At 44.4% G+C, this 17,523-nt stretch overlaps 1 protein-coding gene across 2 annotated transcripts; it reads left to right on the top strand.

Annotated features, from left to right (window-relative positions):
• Positions 1-535: 535 nt before the first annotated feature.
• HEMGN (hemogen) lies at positions 536-12,479 on the top strand. Of its 2 annotated transcripts, none has more exons than XM_072991902.2 (4): positions 536-965; positions 4,812-4,905; positions 8,449-8,774; positions 12,273-12,479. In XM_072991902.2, the coding sequence occupies exons 1-4, from the start codon at positions 884-886 to the stop codon at positions 12,362-12,364; spliced, it is 594 nt and encodes a 197-aa protein (XP_072848003.2). In that variant the 5' UTR covers positions 536-883; the 3' UTR covers positions 12,365-12,479. The 2 variants fall into 2 exon arrangements, with proteins under 2 accessions (XP_072848003.2, XP_072848004.2); XM_072991903.2 differs by having other exon boundaries at positions 4,812-4,893.
• Positions 12,480-17,523: the final 5,044 nt, after the last annotated feature.

The raw sequence follows: 17,523 nt of genomic DNA on the forward strand, positions 1-17,523 counted from the left end.
TCAACCTGCCCAATGGTAGGGCCATCCCTGCTATCATAGCTATTACAGGTGGCAGGAGTGCACTCGGCTCCCTTGGCCTCGACCCGCTCTAATTGTCACTTGAAGAACCGTCCCTCTCTTGCCACAGAGCTTGCAAAGTGTAATCTGCATCAAGCACAAGGGAGGAGTCCAAAGGACAGGGAGAAAGACAGCCCAAATGCTGGTAAAGAAAGAACATACCCCCCAAACAGAAGTACTGTGGCATCCAGAAGACAAACAGGTTTATTTTGATGTTGCCTTTTGTAGGTTACAACCCGCTTCTTCAGATTTTATGTATTTTGTGTTGTAAGCCGCCTAGAGTGGTCGCAGTGACCAGATAGGCAGGGTATAAATAAATAAATAAATAAATAAATAAATAAATAAATAAATAAATAAATAAATAAATAAATAAATAATTTAATGTGCTTCAAGAAGTGGATTATAATCTACACATAGCTCACACTGAAGCAAATGTGTTTGTCTCAAAGGTGTCACAGTACTTTTATTAGTACTTTCCACAGCAGCTTCCCTGAAATTTAGAAGAAGAAACTAGACTCAAAACGTTTGTGAAACTACGTGTTTTTTTAGGAAACCAGTGTTTGTTAGGTTGGTGGTGGGGAGCATGTTCTTTTTTGGCAGGAAAATGCCAAGCTATAAGCATGAATTTAAAAACCTTTGCAACATGATAAGGAAAAATATTATTAACATACTAGTGTCCACAGCAGATAAGATGTCTTGGGCGGGTAGCTTGCTTCCTTTTTGGGTCTCTTGTGGAAACCCTTATTTTGCACTAAGCAGTACGAGTAACAGATGGTTGTGTCGTGGTAAAAAGTTTCTTTTAAATATATAAATAAAACTATTGCAAATGGCAAACTTAGAAAAGGACCATTCATACTCAGGACACCTGCAGCAGCCAACGGCCATCACTGAGGAGTATGCAGTTCCAGGTAATAACATTTATGCTGTGAAAGGAAATGTTTTAAATGGAGAGAGTTGTGCTGTCATTACGTGCATTCCGACGTTTTTCTGGTACTTTTCTTTGATAAAATTCAATTCCTGTTTTGGCATCGACAGGGACATTAAATATGCCTTTTTCATGTTGTGGTTGTGTACAGTAGGATTCTTTGGGTTTCAGCCCCTTCTCTCTTAGAAGGGGGAAGACAAAAACAAATAATCAGATGTATCAGAAAGCATTTAAATATACATCCTCTGCTCTCAAAAAAAGGGCCAAACAAAGACTGGGAGACCCAGGTTCAAATCTCCACTGAGCCTCAAAGCTCACAGTGTGACCTTGGGCCAGTCATTTTACCTCATAGGGCTGTTGTGAGGAAATGGCTTGAGTTCTCTGGAGGAAAAGTAGAATCCAAATGTAATAAATTTCATAGATTAAAAGGTCTCCTTAAACTACTTCAGCTCAGAGCTTGGAAAATTTACCCCTTTGGATTAAATATTTCAGAATGCCCATGTCGGCTGGCAGATCTTCTGAGCTGTCATTCCAAACAGTATCTTCTCCAAGCTCTGCTTTTGCAAGAAACATTACATTTCTCTTCACTCCAAAACTAAATCTCTGATATGGAGGGGCCATGAACTCAGGGGATAAGCTCAGGAGATCTAGGCTCTTCAATAATATTTGTTGAAATAATGCAAATAGGAGGAGATGGGGGGTATTTTTAGAGGGGGTTTGCTTGAAAAACAGTGGTGTTTTAATCCTCTCAGTGGCAGGACCGGCCCAGCTCTTTGGCAGAGTGAGGCAGCAGCCGATTTTAGGTATCATGAAAGGACAATAGTGCTAGGAAGTGGGAGAGGCATTTATAACTTGACCCATTAGGTGTTACACATCTAAACTTAAGAAAAGATGGGTGCTATTTGCTGCCTGAGTGGGCAAACACACAGGAAGGAACCCAAGATTATTTTGTAATTTGTGTCCATCCACAGCTGCATGCATACACACATACAAACATGAGGTCGATGTGTGAGTTTAGCCCTTTTATTTTTTCCTCCTACAATTCCCTGACTAGGCAGTCAAAGTTTCGGGGCACATTTGACTTACAGCTGTTCTATGAAAACAAATAGTTTCATTATGTAAGTTGGCTCCTTTCTCCTGCTTTTAATAGACCATTATAGTCAGTCTTTGTGCTACACAAGAGTCTCTTAGCAGCATGTTGGTAATTTTGGTAATAGAACTAAGCTGGGGTGCTCAGGCATGGATAGGTCTTGTCAGGTTAGGGTTGTTGCTTGCAGGGATGTAAGGATGTCCTTATTTTTATCCATCTAGAATAAGGGAAAGATTGAACAAACCTATGTGTATGAATAGAAAACAAGTTTGGTGCTTTTAAATGACAGCATGACTGGCAGCAATATGAATGCTAGAAATGAACTAGCCATCCCTTTAGGTCGAAGGTGGAATTTCAAGTTGCATAACATGCTACGTTGGCTGCCCTTCTCTCTTTTGACACAACTGTCCTCTTTTAAATCTGGCCACAACTTCAAATATTGACGATATGTAGCTACAGATGCAGATATTGCCTTTTCAGTGCAGATATTGAAAATGGATTTACTTTAGGAAAACAATCATGGCTATAGGCGAGAGTTTCAATAACAAAAGGGAGACGTGAGGTGTATGAGAGCGGTTAAGAACTCTAATAAAATACCCTGCTTATCAACCTTAACATGTTGAAGAATCTGAAAATGGTATTCAACCGAACAGACATGAAGAACAATTTAAAACTTTGATCATGTTTGAAGCAGAATTCTAGTAACTTGATTTGTTCTTCCATGGCAGGGTTCTTAATCTAAATCTGATTGAAGAAAAGATGTCTACCATACCCATGAAAAAAACAACCTGCTGTGGTTTTACAACCCATGAAAACCAAACACAATCAAAAGCCAGTGAGGTGCACTACACAGAGTAGTGGTAGACACATAAGTTGTCTGCAACATCAGGAATGCAGCTGGTTATCTGATCCTAGATTAGCCTGTCAAAATAGATTGTGGGGAATCTAAATTCAAATCTCCTATGCAGCCATTAAAAAAAAAGGTGGCTTCATGGCTAAGGTGAGCTACAGCTTCTCAGTCCACTTTACTGAAAAACAACAACAAAGAATCCTATAAATTTAACAAGTTTTATTTGGCATAATCCAGTGGTTCCCAAACTTTTTTGACTCATGGCTGCTTTGACTTACTGGCCACTGGCAGCAACTCCCCCAGTACTATACTTTGGATGGGAGGGGTAGAAGGGAGGATGGTAGCTGGGCCGGAGTAGTAGTATTCCGACAGATTCTGTGGATGTTCTTCCAAGGATTCTGTCCTGCCCCTGGCTGGGTTTGGTGATGCCCTGGGGCAGGGCAGGGCACCTGCATCAGCTTATGTGGGTTGCCGATGTCAGTGGACAAACATCTATACAATGAGGTGGGGGGAAATCAAAATGCAAGAGGTCTAGCACTCTGATAGTCAGTTGGTGGCTCTTAAAGAGTCCCTGATAGCCAGTGAGTTTTAACGGATAGCGGTTTAGACTAGAATTGAGGAGACCTAGGTTAAAATCCCTGCTGCAGCATGGAAGCTCACAGGGATGGAAGTGGGGTGGCATTGGTAAAAATGCTGCTTAAACATCGTACGTACTTGCCTTGAAAACCCTATTAGGGTTGCCATAAATCAAATGTGGCTTGGTGGTAGAAACCACACAAGTCATGGACAATATTTTGAGGTTGTTAAATCATTGTGATTGTTAAATGTAATTCATAGTTCAGTGGTGGGTGACAGGTAGATTCAAGCACAGATGAACAGTTAACATACCTACAGCTCAGTGGTTTTATGTATACATCAGTTCTGGTAAGGGGTTATAGCAAAGTGAAATAAAATACAGCAGTAGGGCAGTAAAACATACAAAGCTCCATGGATGACCTGACTAATGTATATAATGAAATAAGAAGTCCTTATATTTAAGCCAAGAGAAAGAGTGTTGAACCTCTTGGTGTAGTTATTCAGTTTCTTTTGCACAACAGTGTTAATTCTGAGGTCAGAGACAGAGTATCTTATTTCTATTTTGTCCCACTGGTTTCTGAGTGTCACTGTTTCTCATGTCAATTTTGTATCTTTTTATTCCATTTATTTCCAATCTGAATAATACAAACCGCTGGACTGTGGTATAAAATACACTCTATGCCTATTCACCTCTCTTATCACTTGAGATTTTGTAAGAGAATTATGAGGAGGTGGAGCAGCCTGCACTTTGAACTGTGTGGATAATTCTCCCCCACCATTTGGTGAGGTTGGCATCCCTCTCCTTATAAAAATAACTTTAAAAGCGGCAACTGAGAACCCACTGAGCTGTAGGTGTGCAAACTGCTCATCTATGCTTGAATGTACCTGTCAGTGAGTTACAGTAATAATGTGTTATAGTAAATCCTGGTTGTTGGGATAAGAAACTGACTAGAAATATAGTTATTTGTAAATAGTTATTTCCAACTTCTGCATCACCCTACTGCCATTTCATGCACATTAGCTCTATAATAATTAATAATAATCTTAGAACTGCAGAACTGGAAGAGACTCTATGAATCATTGAGACCAGACTTTCTCAAAGGGGCACAGTGGGGAATCGAACCTCTACCCTCTGAACCACCAAGCTATTCAGCAGTTCTGTGCATGTAATCAGATGAATGGGACTTGTTTTTTCAATCCACACAATACACTTGAGAGCTTGTTGCCTTGAGCCTACAACCATCTCTTAAGATTTTGAAGTAATCTTTTCCTGTACTCATTCTGCTCTACTTTTTGTTAATTTGCTTTCGCAGAAGTTGTCATCACACGCCGTTTGAGAGACCGAGAGCTTCTCAGGAAAAGAAAAGCAGAAACAGAGGAAAAAGACACTCACCAGTGGGTTCTGGGGTAAATTAGGATGGTGTTAAAATGACCTTTGATTTTACAGACAAAGCAGTTTTACACATTCCTTATGGGCATGCATGGTATAAAAACTGCTCTTTTAAATTTAACGAGTGATACTGCAGTGTAATTTTTACAAGATCTGAAAGTTACAGGCAGGGATATATTAAAATGGACAGGTACAGTTATTCCTCAGATTTCTGTTCAGAGGTTGGAAAGATTTGCCCAGAAGCAATTGGACTAAACCTGCCTGCGGAAGGGTATTGCTTAGTGGATCCTACCTACCTACCCTGCCCCATATACTGTCTTTCACGGACCTGATTTTGTAAACCATTGAACAACTGGGCGCATGAAGAAGAGTCTGCTGATGGGGTGGCACCCTTTCCCCCCTAAATAAGGTCCAGCACCTTCGATAATTCCTGTAAAATGCAGATTAAAATCCAGAGTAGATCACGGTGTGTGTCTGAAAATGAAATCACCAGCCACTGCTGCCTTGAGTAATTGGCACTGGATTCCTATTTCTCTTATCTTTCTCTCTTGTTTTGTTACCTGTCCGCGCTTTCCTTTGTATTTAGTGTCCTTCTGCCACACAGGCTGAAATCCAGCTAGCACAACTATACTTCGTATATGGTCATTATGTCATCACCCAAAACCACTAATCTTTAATTTAATTTAACACATGTTATTCCGCACATTCCCTCAGGTTTCAAGACACCTAAAGGACCCCTTTTGCCCCTGGCGAAGCCTTTGGGACCCTCAGGAGAGAGAGGATAAGCCTTTAAAAGTGGATTGCCCCTGGGAGTCTTGATCTGGTGACAGGACAGCCAGCAGCGATTTCTTTCAATCCTAAGGCTTCCAAAGGCTTTCCCAGTACAAATGGATCCCTAGGGAGCCTTGGAAATGGAAAGGGGGGGGGGTTGGAACATTTTTAATTTAATTAAAGCAAAGATTAATATCACTGGATGATTACATAATCATGATTTATGAGGCAAAGTTGCACCCAGTGGATTTCAGACAAAGGGCTGGGATTTATCTAGTAAACGCCTGGGATTAGGTGGGGCAAATATCTATCTGTTGTTGTTATTGTTGTTGTTGTGTACCATCAAATTGCCTCCAATTTATGGTGACCCTATGAATGAGATAACTCCAAAATGTCCTGCTCAGCTCTTCCAAACTCAAGTCTGTGGCTTCTTGTAAGGAATCAGTCTGTCTCATATTTGTGTTTAGTCGTTTAGTCGTGTCCGACTCTTCGTGACCCCATGGACCAGAGCACGCCAGGCCCTCCTGTCTTCTACTGCCTCCCGGAGTTGTGTCAGGTTCATGTTGGTTGCTTCGCAGACACTGTCCAGCCATCTCATCCTCGGTCGTCCCCTTCTCCTCTTGCCATCACACCTTCCTAACATCAAGGTTTTTTCCAAGGACTCTTTTCTTCTCATGAGATGGCCAAAGTACTGGAGCCTCAGCTTCAGGATCTGTCCTTCCAGTGAGCACTCAGGGTTGATTTCCTTTAGAATTGATAGGTTTGTTCTCTTTGCAGTCCAGGGGATTCTCAAGAGCCTCCTCCAGCACCACAATTCAAAGGCATCAATTCTTCGGCGGTCTGCTTTCTTTATGGTCCAGCTCTCACTTCCATACATCACGACAGGAAAAACCATAGCTTTGACTATTCGGACTTTTGTTGGCAAGGTGATGTCTCTGCTTTTCAAGATGCTGTCAAGATTTGTCATCGCTTTCCTCCCAAGAAGAAGGCGTCTTTTAATTTCAGGGCTGCTGTCTCCATCTGCAGTGATCATGGAGCCCAGGAAGATAAAATTTGACACTGCCTCCATATCTTCCCCTTCTATTTCCCAGGAGGTGATGGGACCAGTGGCCATGATCTTAGTTTTTTTGATGTTGAGTTTCAGACCGTTTTTTGCACTCTCCTCTTTCACTCTCATTACAAGGTTCTTTAATTCCTCCTCACTTTCTGCCATCAGAGTGGTATCATCTGCATATCGGAGGTTGTTGATATTTCTTCCGGCAATCTTAATTCCGGCTTGGGTTTCTTCCAGTCCAGCCTTCCGCATGATGTATTCTGCATATAAGTTAAATAAGCTGGGGGACAATATACAGCCTTGCCGTACTCCTTTCCCAATTTTGAACCACTCAGTTGTTCCATGACCAGTTCTAACTGTTGCTTCCTGTCCCACATATAGGTTTCTCAGGAGACAGATAAAGTGGTCAGGCACTCCCATTTCTTTAAGAACTTGCCATAGTTTGTTGTGGTCCACACAGTCAAAGGCTTTCGCATAGTCAATGAAGCAGAAGTAGATATTTTTCTGGAACTCTCTGGCTTTCTCCATAATCCAGCGCAAGTTAGCAATTTGGTCTCGAGTTCCTCTGCCTCTTCGGAATCCAGCTTGTACTTCTGGGAGTTCTCGGTCCACATACTGCTGAAGCCTACCTTGCAGGATTTTGAGCATACCCTTGCTAGCGTGCGAAATGAGTGCAATTGTTCGGTAGTTGGAGCATTCTTTGGCACTGCCTTTCTTTGGGATTGGGATGTAGACTGATCTTTTCCAATCCTCTGGCCACTGTTGGGTTTTCCAAACTTGCTGGCATATTGAATGTAGCACCTTAACAGCATCATCTTTCAAGATTTTAAATAGTTCAACTGGGATGCCATCACCTCCACTGGCCTTGTTGTTAGCCAGGCTTTCTAAGGCCCACTTGACTTCACTCTCCAGGATGTCTGGCTCAAGGTCAGCAACTACATTGTCTGGGTTGTCCGGGATATCCAAATCTTTCTCATATTTACTCTTCCTCTTTTCCTGATTCCTTCAACCTTTCTCAGCATTATTGTTTTTTCCAGAGAATCGTGCTTTCTCATCATGTTCCCAACATAGGACAACCTCAGTGTCAACATTTTTGCCTCCAGAGATATTTACTGCAGTTTGTATTCAACAACAAATAATCTGACATTCTGTAATGAAGGCATCCAATTCTGTGCCAAATAAATCAGTCAATCTGCCATGTGCTGTATAATTAGTGCAACTAAAATTTTATTTAAAATTATTTATTTTGCATAAGTAGCATTGCTTCTGATAGCCAGAAGAAGTCTAACTACTAGAAATTGTAGTAGTTGCCCCTTTGACTTCTGAGATTTCAGTAAGCATTGGCTGTATGTATTATTAAGTACAGTATGTATTTTCAAGATGACTAGAAACTTGCTTTTGTGAGACATTGTCGAGCCATATTTTTAGGTCAGATGGTCCTATTTCAGGCTGTCCTTTATCAATTGTTTAACAACATTAATTTTCAACTGCTAAGAATCTGCTGTTTTATGTAAAGCAGCAGAATAAAGCAGCCTACAGGCCCCTTGGCTGTGAGACTCAAGGGGACCTCTTCTTCAATACTAACCGCTTCTTCAGTAACAGATTACTGTAATATGTCTTGTCCAGTTTGGGGGACACACATAGTCTTGCTTATATTCGGTGCAAAGTTCAAACAATAAGGAATCATGCACTGGCTCCCACTACTTAACCTCAGTTCTTGTGTACTGTATGACAGGTATCAGAAAAGAGGTAGACAATCACGAAGGGGAAGAGGAGCCGGGAGAGGCCGAGGACAGCGCCAGGTGCAGGAGTCTCTGCCGGAGCCTCAGCCAGAACTGCAGCTGGAACCACAGCTGGAGTTGCAGCTGGAACCGCAGCCAGAGACAGTGGAGGAGAAGCCGCCTGAAGCGCCACCGGTGACCAGTGTGGAGGAGAAAGCTGAGACCATCCTGGATCTCCCAGAGGAGCCTTCTGTCCCAACTGTAGAACCTGAACAGCCATGCACTCAGCAGCTAGAACTGGCTGGAGCAGCCCCAGCCGGAGATGCTGTTTTCTCAATGGGTAAGTAGCCCCGGAATCAAACTCTGCGGGGAAACACTGAGCTTTTCAGGAAAGTGGGGATATTTTGTGTCTCTCTTCAGAACACTTCTTCCCTTCTTCTTGCCATACAAGTTCAAGGATCGTGGGGTGGTTGGATCAGATAAAGCAAGGATAAGCGGCTTGTGGCCCTCCAGATATCGTTGCACTGTCACTCACATCTTCCCTACCTAGTATGGGAGTTGCAGTCCCACAATATTGGAGGGGAGGCGTCACAAGCTACCCAGTGCCAGCTGAGTGTATCGTCACACCAGCTTTAGTCTGTCTCCACCTGAAAACATACTACAAACCCATTGCTCTTCCATCACTTCCTGGATTGCTGAGTAGCAGGAACACTTCCTAGATGCTAGGGGTTTTAAGGTTCTGTTTGTCAAATAATAATGCAGCCAACTCCCCATCTCTAATTCTCCCAGAGTTTATTGTGCTCTTTTTTTGTACCTTGAAAGGACAATATATCATGAGGCAATATGAACTGAACAGGATAAAATTACATGTTTTGCTGTCTCTCCACCCCCCACTCCTGCCATGGAATGAAAAAGTTGAACATCCCTCTCTCTCAGTTCCTGCTGGTCCACATTCGGAGTCTTCCACAAACATTATAAAATGAAATCTGAGGAGCTGATGACAGCTATTATGTCTCCTGTGAGGTATAGTTTGGCTCTTAGAATCCTAGCAGATCAGAGCACTGATTTGCTTAGATAAAAAGTTATTATTTGTTTAAAATATTTAGATGCTATTTTTCTCCTAAAGGATCCAAGGCAGCTTACAGTATCAAAAGAAACAAAGTTAAAATATTTATTATTAAATAATAAATTTTTACATTAAAGAACTAAACAAATATTATACTAAAACTTATTTTTTTAAAAAAAGCAATATTGAAAAACAGTCATGTGAAGGAAAGCCTGCTGGAAGAGAAAGATCTTTGCTTGTTCATGGAAGGAGAGCAAAGAACGGGGCCAGCCTGGCCTCCCATGGGAAGGGAGAACTAAAGTCTGGGAGGAGCAGCAGAGAAGAAAGAAATGTAAAGGTTACATTTATCATTTAAAATATCTATTGGGAAAAAGAATTAAAATTAACAAAAGCAAACCTTGCCATTGAAGTTACAGCAAGAAGTATGAGCTCTGCAGGAATTCGGAAACAGCCGTTTCTTTCCGCCTTTTTGCCGAAGGTCCACGGTTGAGTTCATGATCGTTTCTTCTAAGCCTGACCTTAACCTAATTTACAGCACATCTGGGTAAAAGAGTCATAGGAAGAAGCGGAAAATAAATTAAGAATTTGTCAAATTTGACAAAGAATTCCAGAATGTGATCCAGGAAGCCAGTTGGACTAAATGTGTGATCCATGGGAAACAGATTGCAATTTGGACCACTTGTGGTGTGACCTGGTAAGAATTACAGTGGTGCCCCGCATAACGAGCGATTAGTTTAATGACGAATCCGCATAGCGATGTGTTTTTTGCGATCGCAAAAGTGATCGCATTGCGATGTTTCTAATGGTAAAACATTGTTTTGCGATGATCGGTAAGCGTTTCGCTTACCAATTTCCGCATAGCGATGTTTTTTTAACAGCTGATCAGCGGTTCCAAAATGGCCGCTGGGTAAAGAAAATGGCCGCCCGCTGTGTTTTCGCGCCCTTTCCTCGCTTACCAGGCAGCGAAAATGGCAGCCGCATGGAGGATTTCCACATAACGGTGAGCGTTTTGCCCATAGGAACGCATATAGCGATGATTTTTTCTGAACGGATTATCGTCACTATGCGGGGCACCACTGTATTTCCCAGCAATGACACAATATACAGGGGGCTGCACTCCGGGCTGACCCTGCTCTGTGTCCAGCTGTGGGGCTTCTCCTTTGGAGGTTAGGCTGGAGTGATTGCTTCCCTGGCAGACAGAAGGGTCGTTTTAAGGGAGGTTGTTCCCATTAAAGCTACAATTTCTGGTGCCGTCAGGCAAGTGCCCTTCCAGCTGACTGCACTCTGAGATCCTTTCCATAGGTACGTATTACCTGAAAAAGACAACCAGAAGCTAAGCAGTTCTCTCAAGCAGAGTAGCTAGATGTAAGAGGACAAGGATCCTATGCTGTTCGCTATTGTGCATAGGAATTTCAGCTGGTACAGTTTGTTACCCAAGCTGCACCTCCTGAAATCCTTTCAATTCTTAAATAGGTATATATCTCCCATCCTTCTTTACATCTAGCTACCCTGATTGAATAATTTTATATACTACTACTACTACTACTACTACTACTACTACTACTACTACTACTACTACTACTACTACTACTACTACTACTACTACTACTACTCATCATCATCATCTTAGAACTGCAGAGCTGGAAGGGATCTTCTGCATCATCAAGTCCAGCTCTTGTCAAAGAGGCATAGTGAGGAATCAAACTCACAACCTTTAGCTCCACAGCCAGATGCCTAAACCACTGAGCTCTCCAGCAGTTCCAGCAATTTTCTGGAAAAACAAACAAACAAAAATGTCTAGAGCCTGTGGTGTTTACCCCGCGGCCCCTGTTTGTTTCACCAAACACAGAGCTCACACAAGTATCCCAACACACCCTTTAACACGCTGCCACCAGTTGATCTCTTTATCAACCTATATTTCCTATGAAAGACTGAGGTCCGTTCAGTACTGAACTTTTAAACAGAAACAGGTTTACTGATTACAAGTTGTTTTAGGAATAGTTCTTAAGCACGTTCTTAAAGTTACACAAAGCTTCAGCATTTTACTTTAACCTCTCTGCCTCCAACCTCAAACTCCTTTCTCCCAACTCTGTCTCTGACTGAACTCTCTAGACTCTGACTCACCCCTCCCTTCTAGTTTCTCTGGTTCTGCCTCCCAACAGCTCTCATTGTTACATGCCAATAATCTTCTACCTGAGCCAAAGCAGGGTGATCGCTACAGAGCCCTATTGGTTGTTTATGCTGGCCTAAGTACAGAGTTATAAAAAAGAGTGGCAAATTGCCACTTGTATTCTTTGTCGTGCACCAATAGCTGGACTTGGCACCCAACAAGGAATGCAAGTGGTGACGCATTAACTAGCAGCAATTCACCACTGCGATTTATGTCATAAAATTTACAGCAGCTTGAATAGCCAATAAGATTTGGGCTTATCTTCCTGGTAATTTTGTGCCATGCAAAGTACTTTATTGCATGAAAACTTATAAAGAATCTTGTATTCCTTAAAGAGTAAGACATTGTATATGGCATAAGCTTTTGTAGGCTTCAGCCTATTTCATCAAATGAATGGCATATAGAGAAAACCACATGAAGGCTGTACACTTATCTCAGCTGCTGAAAATGAATCTTACAATTCACTTCTCTGAGCATGACCCAATTGATGTATCATGGACCTAGGATGATCTTCCATCTAGCTGTCATTTCTCTTACCACAGTTCAAATCAATGGAAACAGTTGTATTTCATATGTTCTTTGCTTTGCTTTTCCACCTCCAGGATTAGAAGAGCCATCAAGTTCAGGAGAACCAGAAGTCCCTCAGTCCCTGGAAAACGACTACTTGACACAGGAGTTGTACGGCTCTTTCTAACTGGGAAGCTGGAGCACAATCCTTGTTCCTGTTCAGCATGAAACACTGTTAGATTGCAAGCTACCTGGTATTTTTTGTGTGAGCGAGCAATAAAAGCCTGTGGCCTTTGCTGTTATCTCTCTCCTACATGCTCATCCCTGCAGCACTCAGTAGCTGAATAAGCTGAGGTTGCCATGTCTCAGGACACAGGCTGAAGTCTCAAGGAATAGTTACACTTCCCTGGGTACAGGTGGCAAGACAACTGTCAGGGCAGGTAGCGCTGAAGAAGAATTTAAAAAATGATTTTGTTGTGTGTGGTGGTTTTTATACCTGGCTGTCCATCTTCTTCCCTCTTCCAATTGGTGCCAGGGCTTAATGGAAGGGTTACATGCCCCTTTTTCATTCCTCCCCTCTATGTTTTCCATGTGAGAAGTCCACTTTTCGCTAGTGCATTGAATATGCGTCTAGGACAGTGGTTCCCAGATGATTGCAATTCCTAGAAATCCTGGTCAGCACAGCTACTGGTGAAGGCTGGGAGTTGCAGGCCAAGAATGTCTGGGGACCCAAGGTTGGGAAAAAGAGGTTACTTACCTGTAACTCTGGTTCTTCGAGTGATCCTCTGTGAATTCACACTAATGGGTTAATCTGTGCCTGTGCAGAGCAGCCTCAGAACTTTCCAGAGCTTGAGCACATGGTGCCGGGGCCTCCCACATGCTGCCTTTAACCCCACCTCTGGCACCAGGTGCCTCAGTTCTGTAGAACCATCCACCGCTGCACAGCACGCAAAAGGCTCACGTGATGGACAGCGGAGAGGAAGGGCGGGGAGTGGTTATTCACAGATACCAGAGTTATAGGTAAGTAGCCTCTTTTTCTTCTTCGTGGTCTCTGTGAATGCACAGTAATGGGTGACTAGCAAGCTCACTTACCCGGAGGAGGGACATCACAGGAGCACTGAAGCTAGGACAGCACAGCCCATAGCCGCCTCAGCCTTGGCCTGGACATCCAGCCAATAGTGACATGTGAAGGTAGATGGCGTGGCCCATGTGGCAGCTCTGCAGATGTCCGTGAGGTCCACCCCTCTGAGAAATGCCATTGAAGAGGCCATAGCCCTCACTGAGTGGGCCTTAACCGTGTCAGGGAGTGATACCTGAGCCAATTGGTACGCAAGGCGTATAGCCGAAACAATCCATCTGGAGATGGTCTGAGAGGTGACCGGCACACCCTTAGAAGGGTCCTGGAAGGCAACAAGGAGCCTCTTTGAAGTGTGGAACATGGCAGTGTGATGAACATAATAAGAGAGGGCCTGCTTAACATTCAACAAATGTAATGCTCTCTCTTGTGGCAAGATCGGTGCTGGGGAAAAGGTGGGCAGCACAATTGGCTCACTTAAATGAAAGTAAGATGACACCTTGGGAAGGAAGGAGAGATCTGGATACAGAGTCACCTTGTGAGGGTGAAACTGGAGGAAGGGAGGGTCCACCCTTAAGGCAGCCACCTCCCCTGCTCTTCGAGCCGAGGTGATTGTGAGAAGAAACACGGTCTTCAATGTAAAAAGGTGGTCTGATGCTGAAGCCAAGGGTTCAAATGGTGGCTTCATAAGCTGATTCAGGACAAGCTGGAGCAACTGCTGTGGCAAGAGGGGCCTGTAGGCCAGTCGCATGTGCCTTAGCCCTTGCAAAAATTGTTTCAAGGTGAGGTGCCGAAAGATCGTAGCTGCATGAGAAGGGGGTTGATGGGCCACTATAGCAGCCATATACACCTTTAAAGTTGAGTGGGAGAGGCAGAAACTGAAGGACTGTGCTGAGGGTCATTGGGCTGACAGGTAAGTGATGGGACGCCGTAAACTTACAGAAAGATTTCCACTTATAGGCATCAGTCAAGGAAGTGGAGTGCTTACACGTAAAAGTGAGAACCTCTGTTATCAATGGGGAAGCCACCACGCTGTCAGGTGGAGAGAATCCAGATCCGGATGGAATATCTTGCCCTGGTTCTGGGTCAACAGGTGGGGAACGGACTCCAGCCAGATGTAATCTGATGCCCTGTCATGTAGCAGTGAGAACCACAGCTGGCGAGACCAACGGGGGGGCTATGAGGATGGCATTTGTGTCGTCTTGCCGTATTTTTATAATGGTTTTTTGTAGAAGCAGAATGGGAGGAAACATGTAAAGCAAGTCTGAGGCCCACATTATCATAAAGGCATCCCCCAAGGAGAGGTGGCCTACCCCAGCCCTGGAGCAGTAACTTCTGCACTTCCCGTTGTCCTGAGATGCAAAGACATCCAGCTTCGGAGTGCTCCATCGATGGCAGAGTTGTTGAAAGATGGTGCTGCCTAGGGTCCACTTGTGGGAACAGGACTGTTGCCTGCTGAGGTGATCTGTTAAAGCATTCCCCTTGGCTGCCACATGAACTGCCACCAGGTAGATGTGACAGACGAAGCACCACTCCCAGAGGTCGACAGCAAGGTAGAGCAGCTGGAGCGAGTGGGTGCCCCCCTGCTTGTTGATATAAGATACTGCCATAGTGTTGTCTGTTGCAACTCGGACCACCTGACCGACCAGGAGACTCTCGAACGGTCGAAACGCCTTGGTTATTGCCAGGAGTTCTAGATGGTTGAGGTGAAGACGCACTTCCCTTGAAGACCAGCGGGCATGGATCATGTGAGAGCCCATGTGTGCACCCTAGCTTGCCAGGCTGGCGTCTGTAGTTATTTGAACAGACGGGGACAGCTGGCCAAAGGGTCTTCCTAACACCAGATTTGAGGGATAGTCCCACCAAGTCAATTGAGTGACCAGTTCGGGCGTGACCTGTAGACACTTGGTCAGAGGATCTAGCACAACAGAGAATAGTGTAAGGTACCATGCTTGACCTAATTTTCAAGTGGGCATGCTGCACCACAGCAGTGGTGGATGCTCTGAGGCCAAGGAGCTGCTGAACTTGGAAGGCTGGTACCCCCTGCTCCCGGGTGGAAAAAGCACAACATGGACTTGACCTTTGAAATCCTGTCCAGAGGCAGAGAGGCCTGATGAGGCATTCAGGACTGCGCCAATATAAGCCACTTGCTGAGTAGGATGCAATGTTGACTTTTCCAAATTGACCTTCAGGCCTAGGGTTGATAGCAGAGATAGAGTTAGTGCTGTGTGTCTCTTTGCCTGGGACTCAGACTGCGCTACCAACAGCCGGTCATCCAAATAAGGAAACACCGTGACCCCTTGGAGATGTAAATGTGCTACCACAGGGGGCCATACACTTGGTGAAAACCTGAGCGGCAGTAGACAACCCAAAGGGAAGGGCTTTGCACTTGTATGTTACTCCTCCAACTGAAAACCTGAGAAAACGCCAGTGATGCAATCTAATGCTACTATGAAAACTTGGGCCCTTCAAATCTATAACTGTGAACCAGTCACCCTGCTGAAGCATGTGAATGGTGGCCTCCAGAAAAGACCATACAAAACTGCCAAGGAGTAATATACCAGTTCAAGCCGCAGAGGTCGAGTATGGGGCAGAGCCCCCTGTCCTTGTTTGGGATGGTAAAATATCCAGAATAAAATCCCAATGACACATCAGGATGGTGAAAACGGACAATGGCATCCTTCTGGAGCAGGGCCCATATTTCATCTTCCAAATGAGGAGAGGGGGTGGTAAACTTAATGTGGCCCGTGATAGGGGGGAAATCAAATTTAATGGCATAGCCCCTGGCTACAATGGAAAGAACCCAGGAGTCCGATGTGATTGTGCGCCATGAGTGAAAGAAGGGGGCAAGACGAATTGAGGGGTCAACTGCTGGCAAAATATAAGTGTCAAAGAGGTTGCCTGGCTTTCTGGTCTGAGCGGTGCGCCTGCTGGCGAGGGCACCGCCTGCCGACTTGCCTAGAAAATGAGATGAAAATCCTGAGGTTTGAGGCCTCTGACGATCCTGGAAATTTTTTGATGGGTAAGGCTGGTGCCAGGTGTCCCTGGGGTGGGACTGTTGGTTACAGTAGGATCTGGCCATTTTCCTGAGCTTCAGCAGGTTGTCAAGAATTTCATCAAGAATTTCATCAGTTTTTAATCAAACTGGCCAATGCCATCAAACGGCAGGTCCTCAGTCCTTGCCCTCATGTCATCAGAAGCTCCTGCTGTGTAGAGCCAGGCATGGTGGCAGAGGGAAACATCCGTGGCCAGTTGTTTTGATGCCGCATCTAGAGTATGTCGAGCTGCGATATGCTCTTGGCGAGCAAACTTCATGGCTTCTTGATACCATGATAGACCTTGGGCCTGGACATCCTCAGGTGCGCCAAGTTCTATAGGTGGCGATGGTAGGCCCCCATGGCGAAACAATAGTTGGCAACTCTCAAGACGAAGGAGGCCAAATAATATGTTCTTCAGCCAATAACATCCAACTTGTGTCCTTCCTTGTTATTAGGTGTAGGTGTTGAGCGATGCCTAGCTTTATTCTGAGTGGCATCTACCATGAAGAAGTTCTCCCCATAAGTCTTACAGAGGTTTTCCAACCTCCTAGGGATTTGATAGGAGGAGGTCAGTTTCACCCAGGACTCCCTCATAAGCTCTGATAAAGATGGTATAAAGCCTGAGAGGCGGGGGACTGATCATGGGTTATGTCCTCAAACACCTTGTCTACTTTTCTTGCAGTAGACTGCTTGATGTTGAATTTCAACACCCTTGCAATGCAAAGGATTAACTGAGAATAGGAAGAATCATTCTCAGACACTGAAGGAGAATGATTCTTCAGACACTGTCGTGGGAATATTAGGAGGTGATTCCTCTTCGTCAGCCAATTCCAAAGAGTCAGAGTCCAAGGCTTCCTGTTCAATCGAAGAAGAGTAGTGCCCCACACCAAATGGTAAATGATTGGTACCAGCATTGGCCCAGGTCTGCAGACTGCCTGCATGTGGCCTAGCAGCTGAACGTGTAGGGGAGCATGGGATGCTCCAGGCCTATTTGTCCACCCTCTGGGTCCAACACTGGTCGAAACAGCCATTTAGCATCCGCAGCAGAAGCAAGGTCTAAAGGCAGGCGACTCTTGTGGGGCCAAGGCGGAGGCGGAGGATAGAAACCACCTTCAGTGCCAGTCAGATGATCGTCAAATTGTTGGTGTCAAGGGGGAGAAGGAGAGAGTGAAGGCAAATAGGGCCGGTAATGACATATCAATGGTATGGGTCGTATCTGTAAGCCCTTGAGTA

Source organism: Pogona vitticeps, chromosome 2 (genome assembly GCF_051106095.1).
Source record: "Pogona vitticeps strain Pit_001003342236 chromosome 2, PviZW2.1, whole genome shotgun sequence".
NCBI classification, from domain to species: domain Eukaryota; kingdom Metazoa; phylum Chordata; class Lepidosauria; order Squamata; family Agamidae; genus Pogona; species Pogona vitticeps.

Bases quoted from the DNA above. Each gene is read 5' to 3' on its own strand.
- HEMGN (XM_072991902.2), top strand. From the start codon at position 884: ATGGCAAACTTAGAAAAGGACCATTCATACTCAGGACACCTGCAGCAG. The intron at 966-4,811 runs GTAATAACATTT...TTGCTTTCGCAG, and splicing joins TGAGGAGTATGCAGTTCCAG to AAGTTGTCATCACACGCCGT. The intron at 8,775-12,272 runs GTAAGTAGCCCC...TTCCACCTCCAG, and splicing joins AGATGCTGTTTTCTCAATGG to GATTAGAAGAGCCATCAAGT.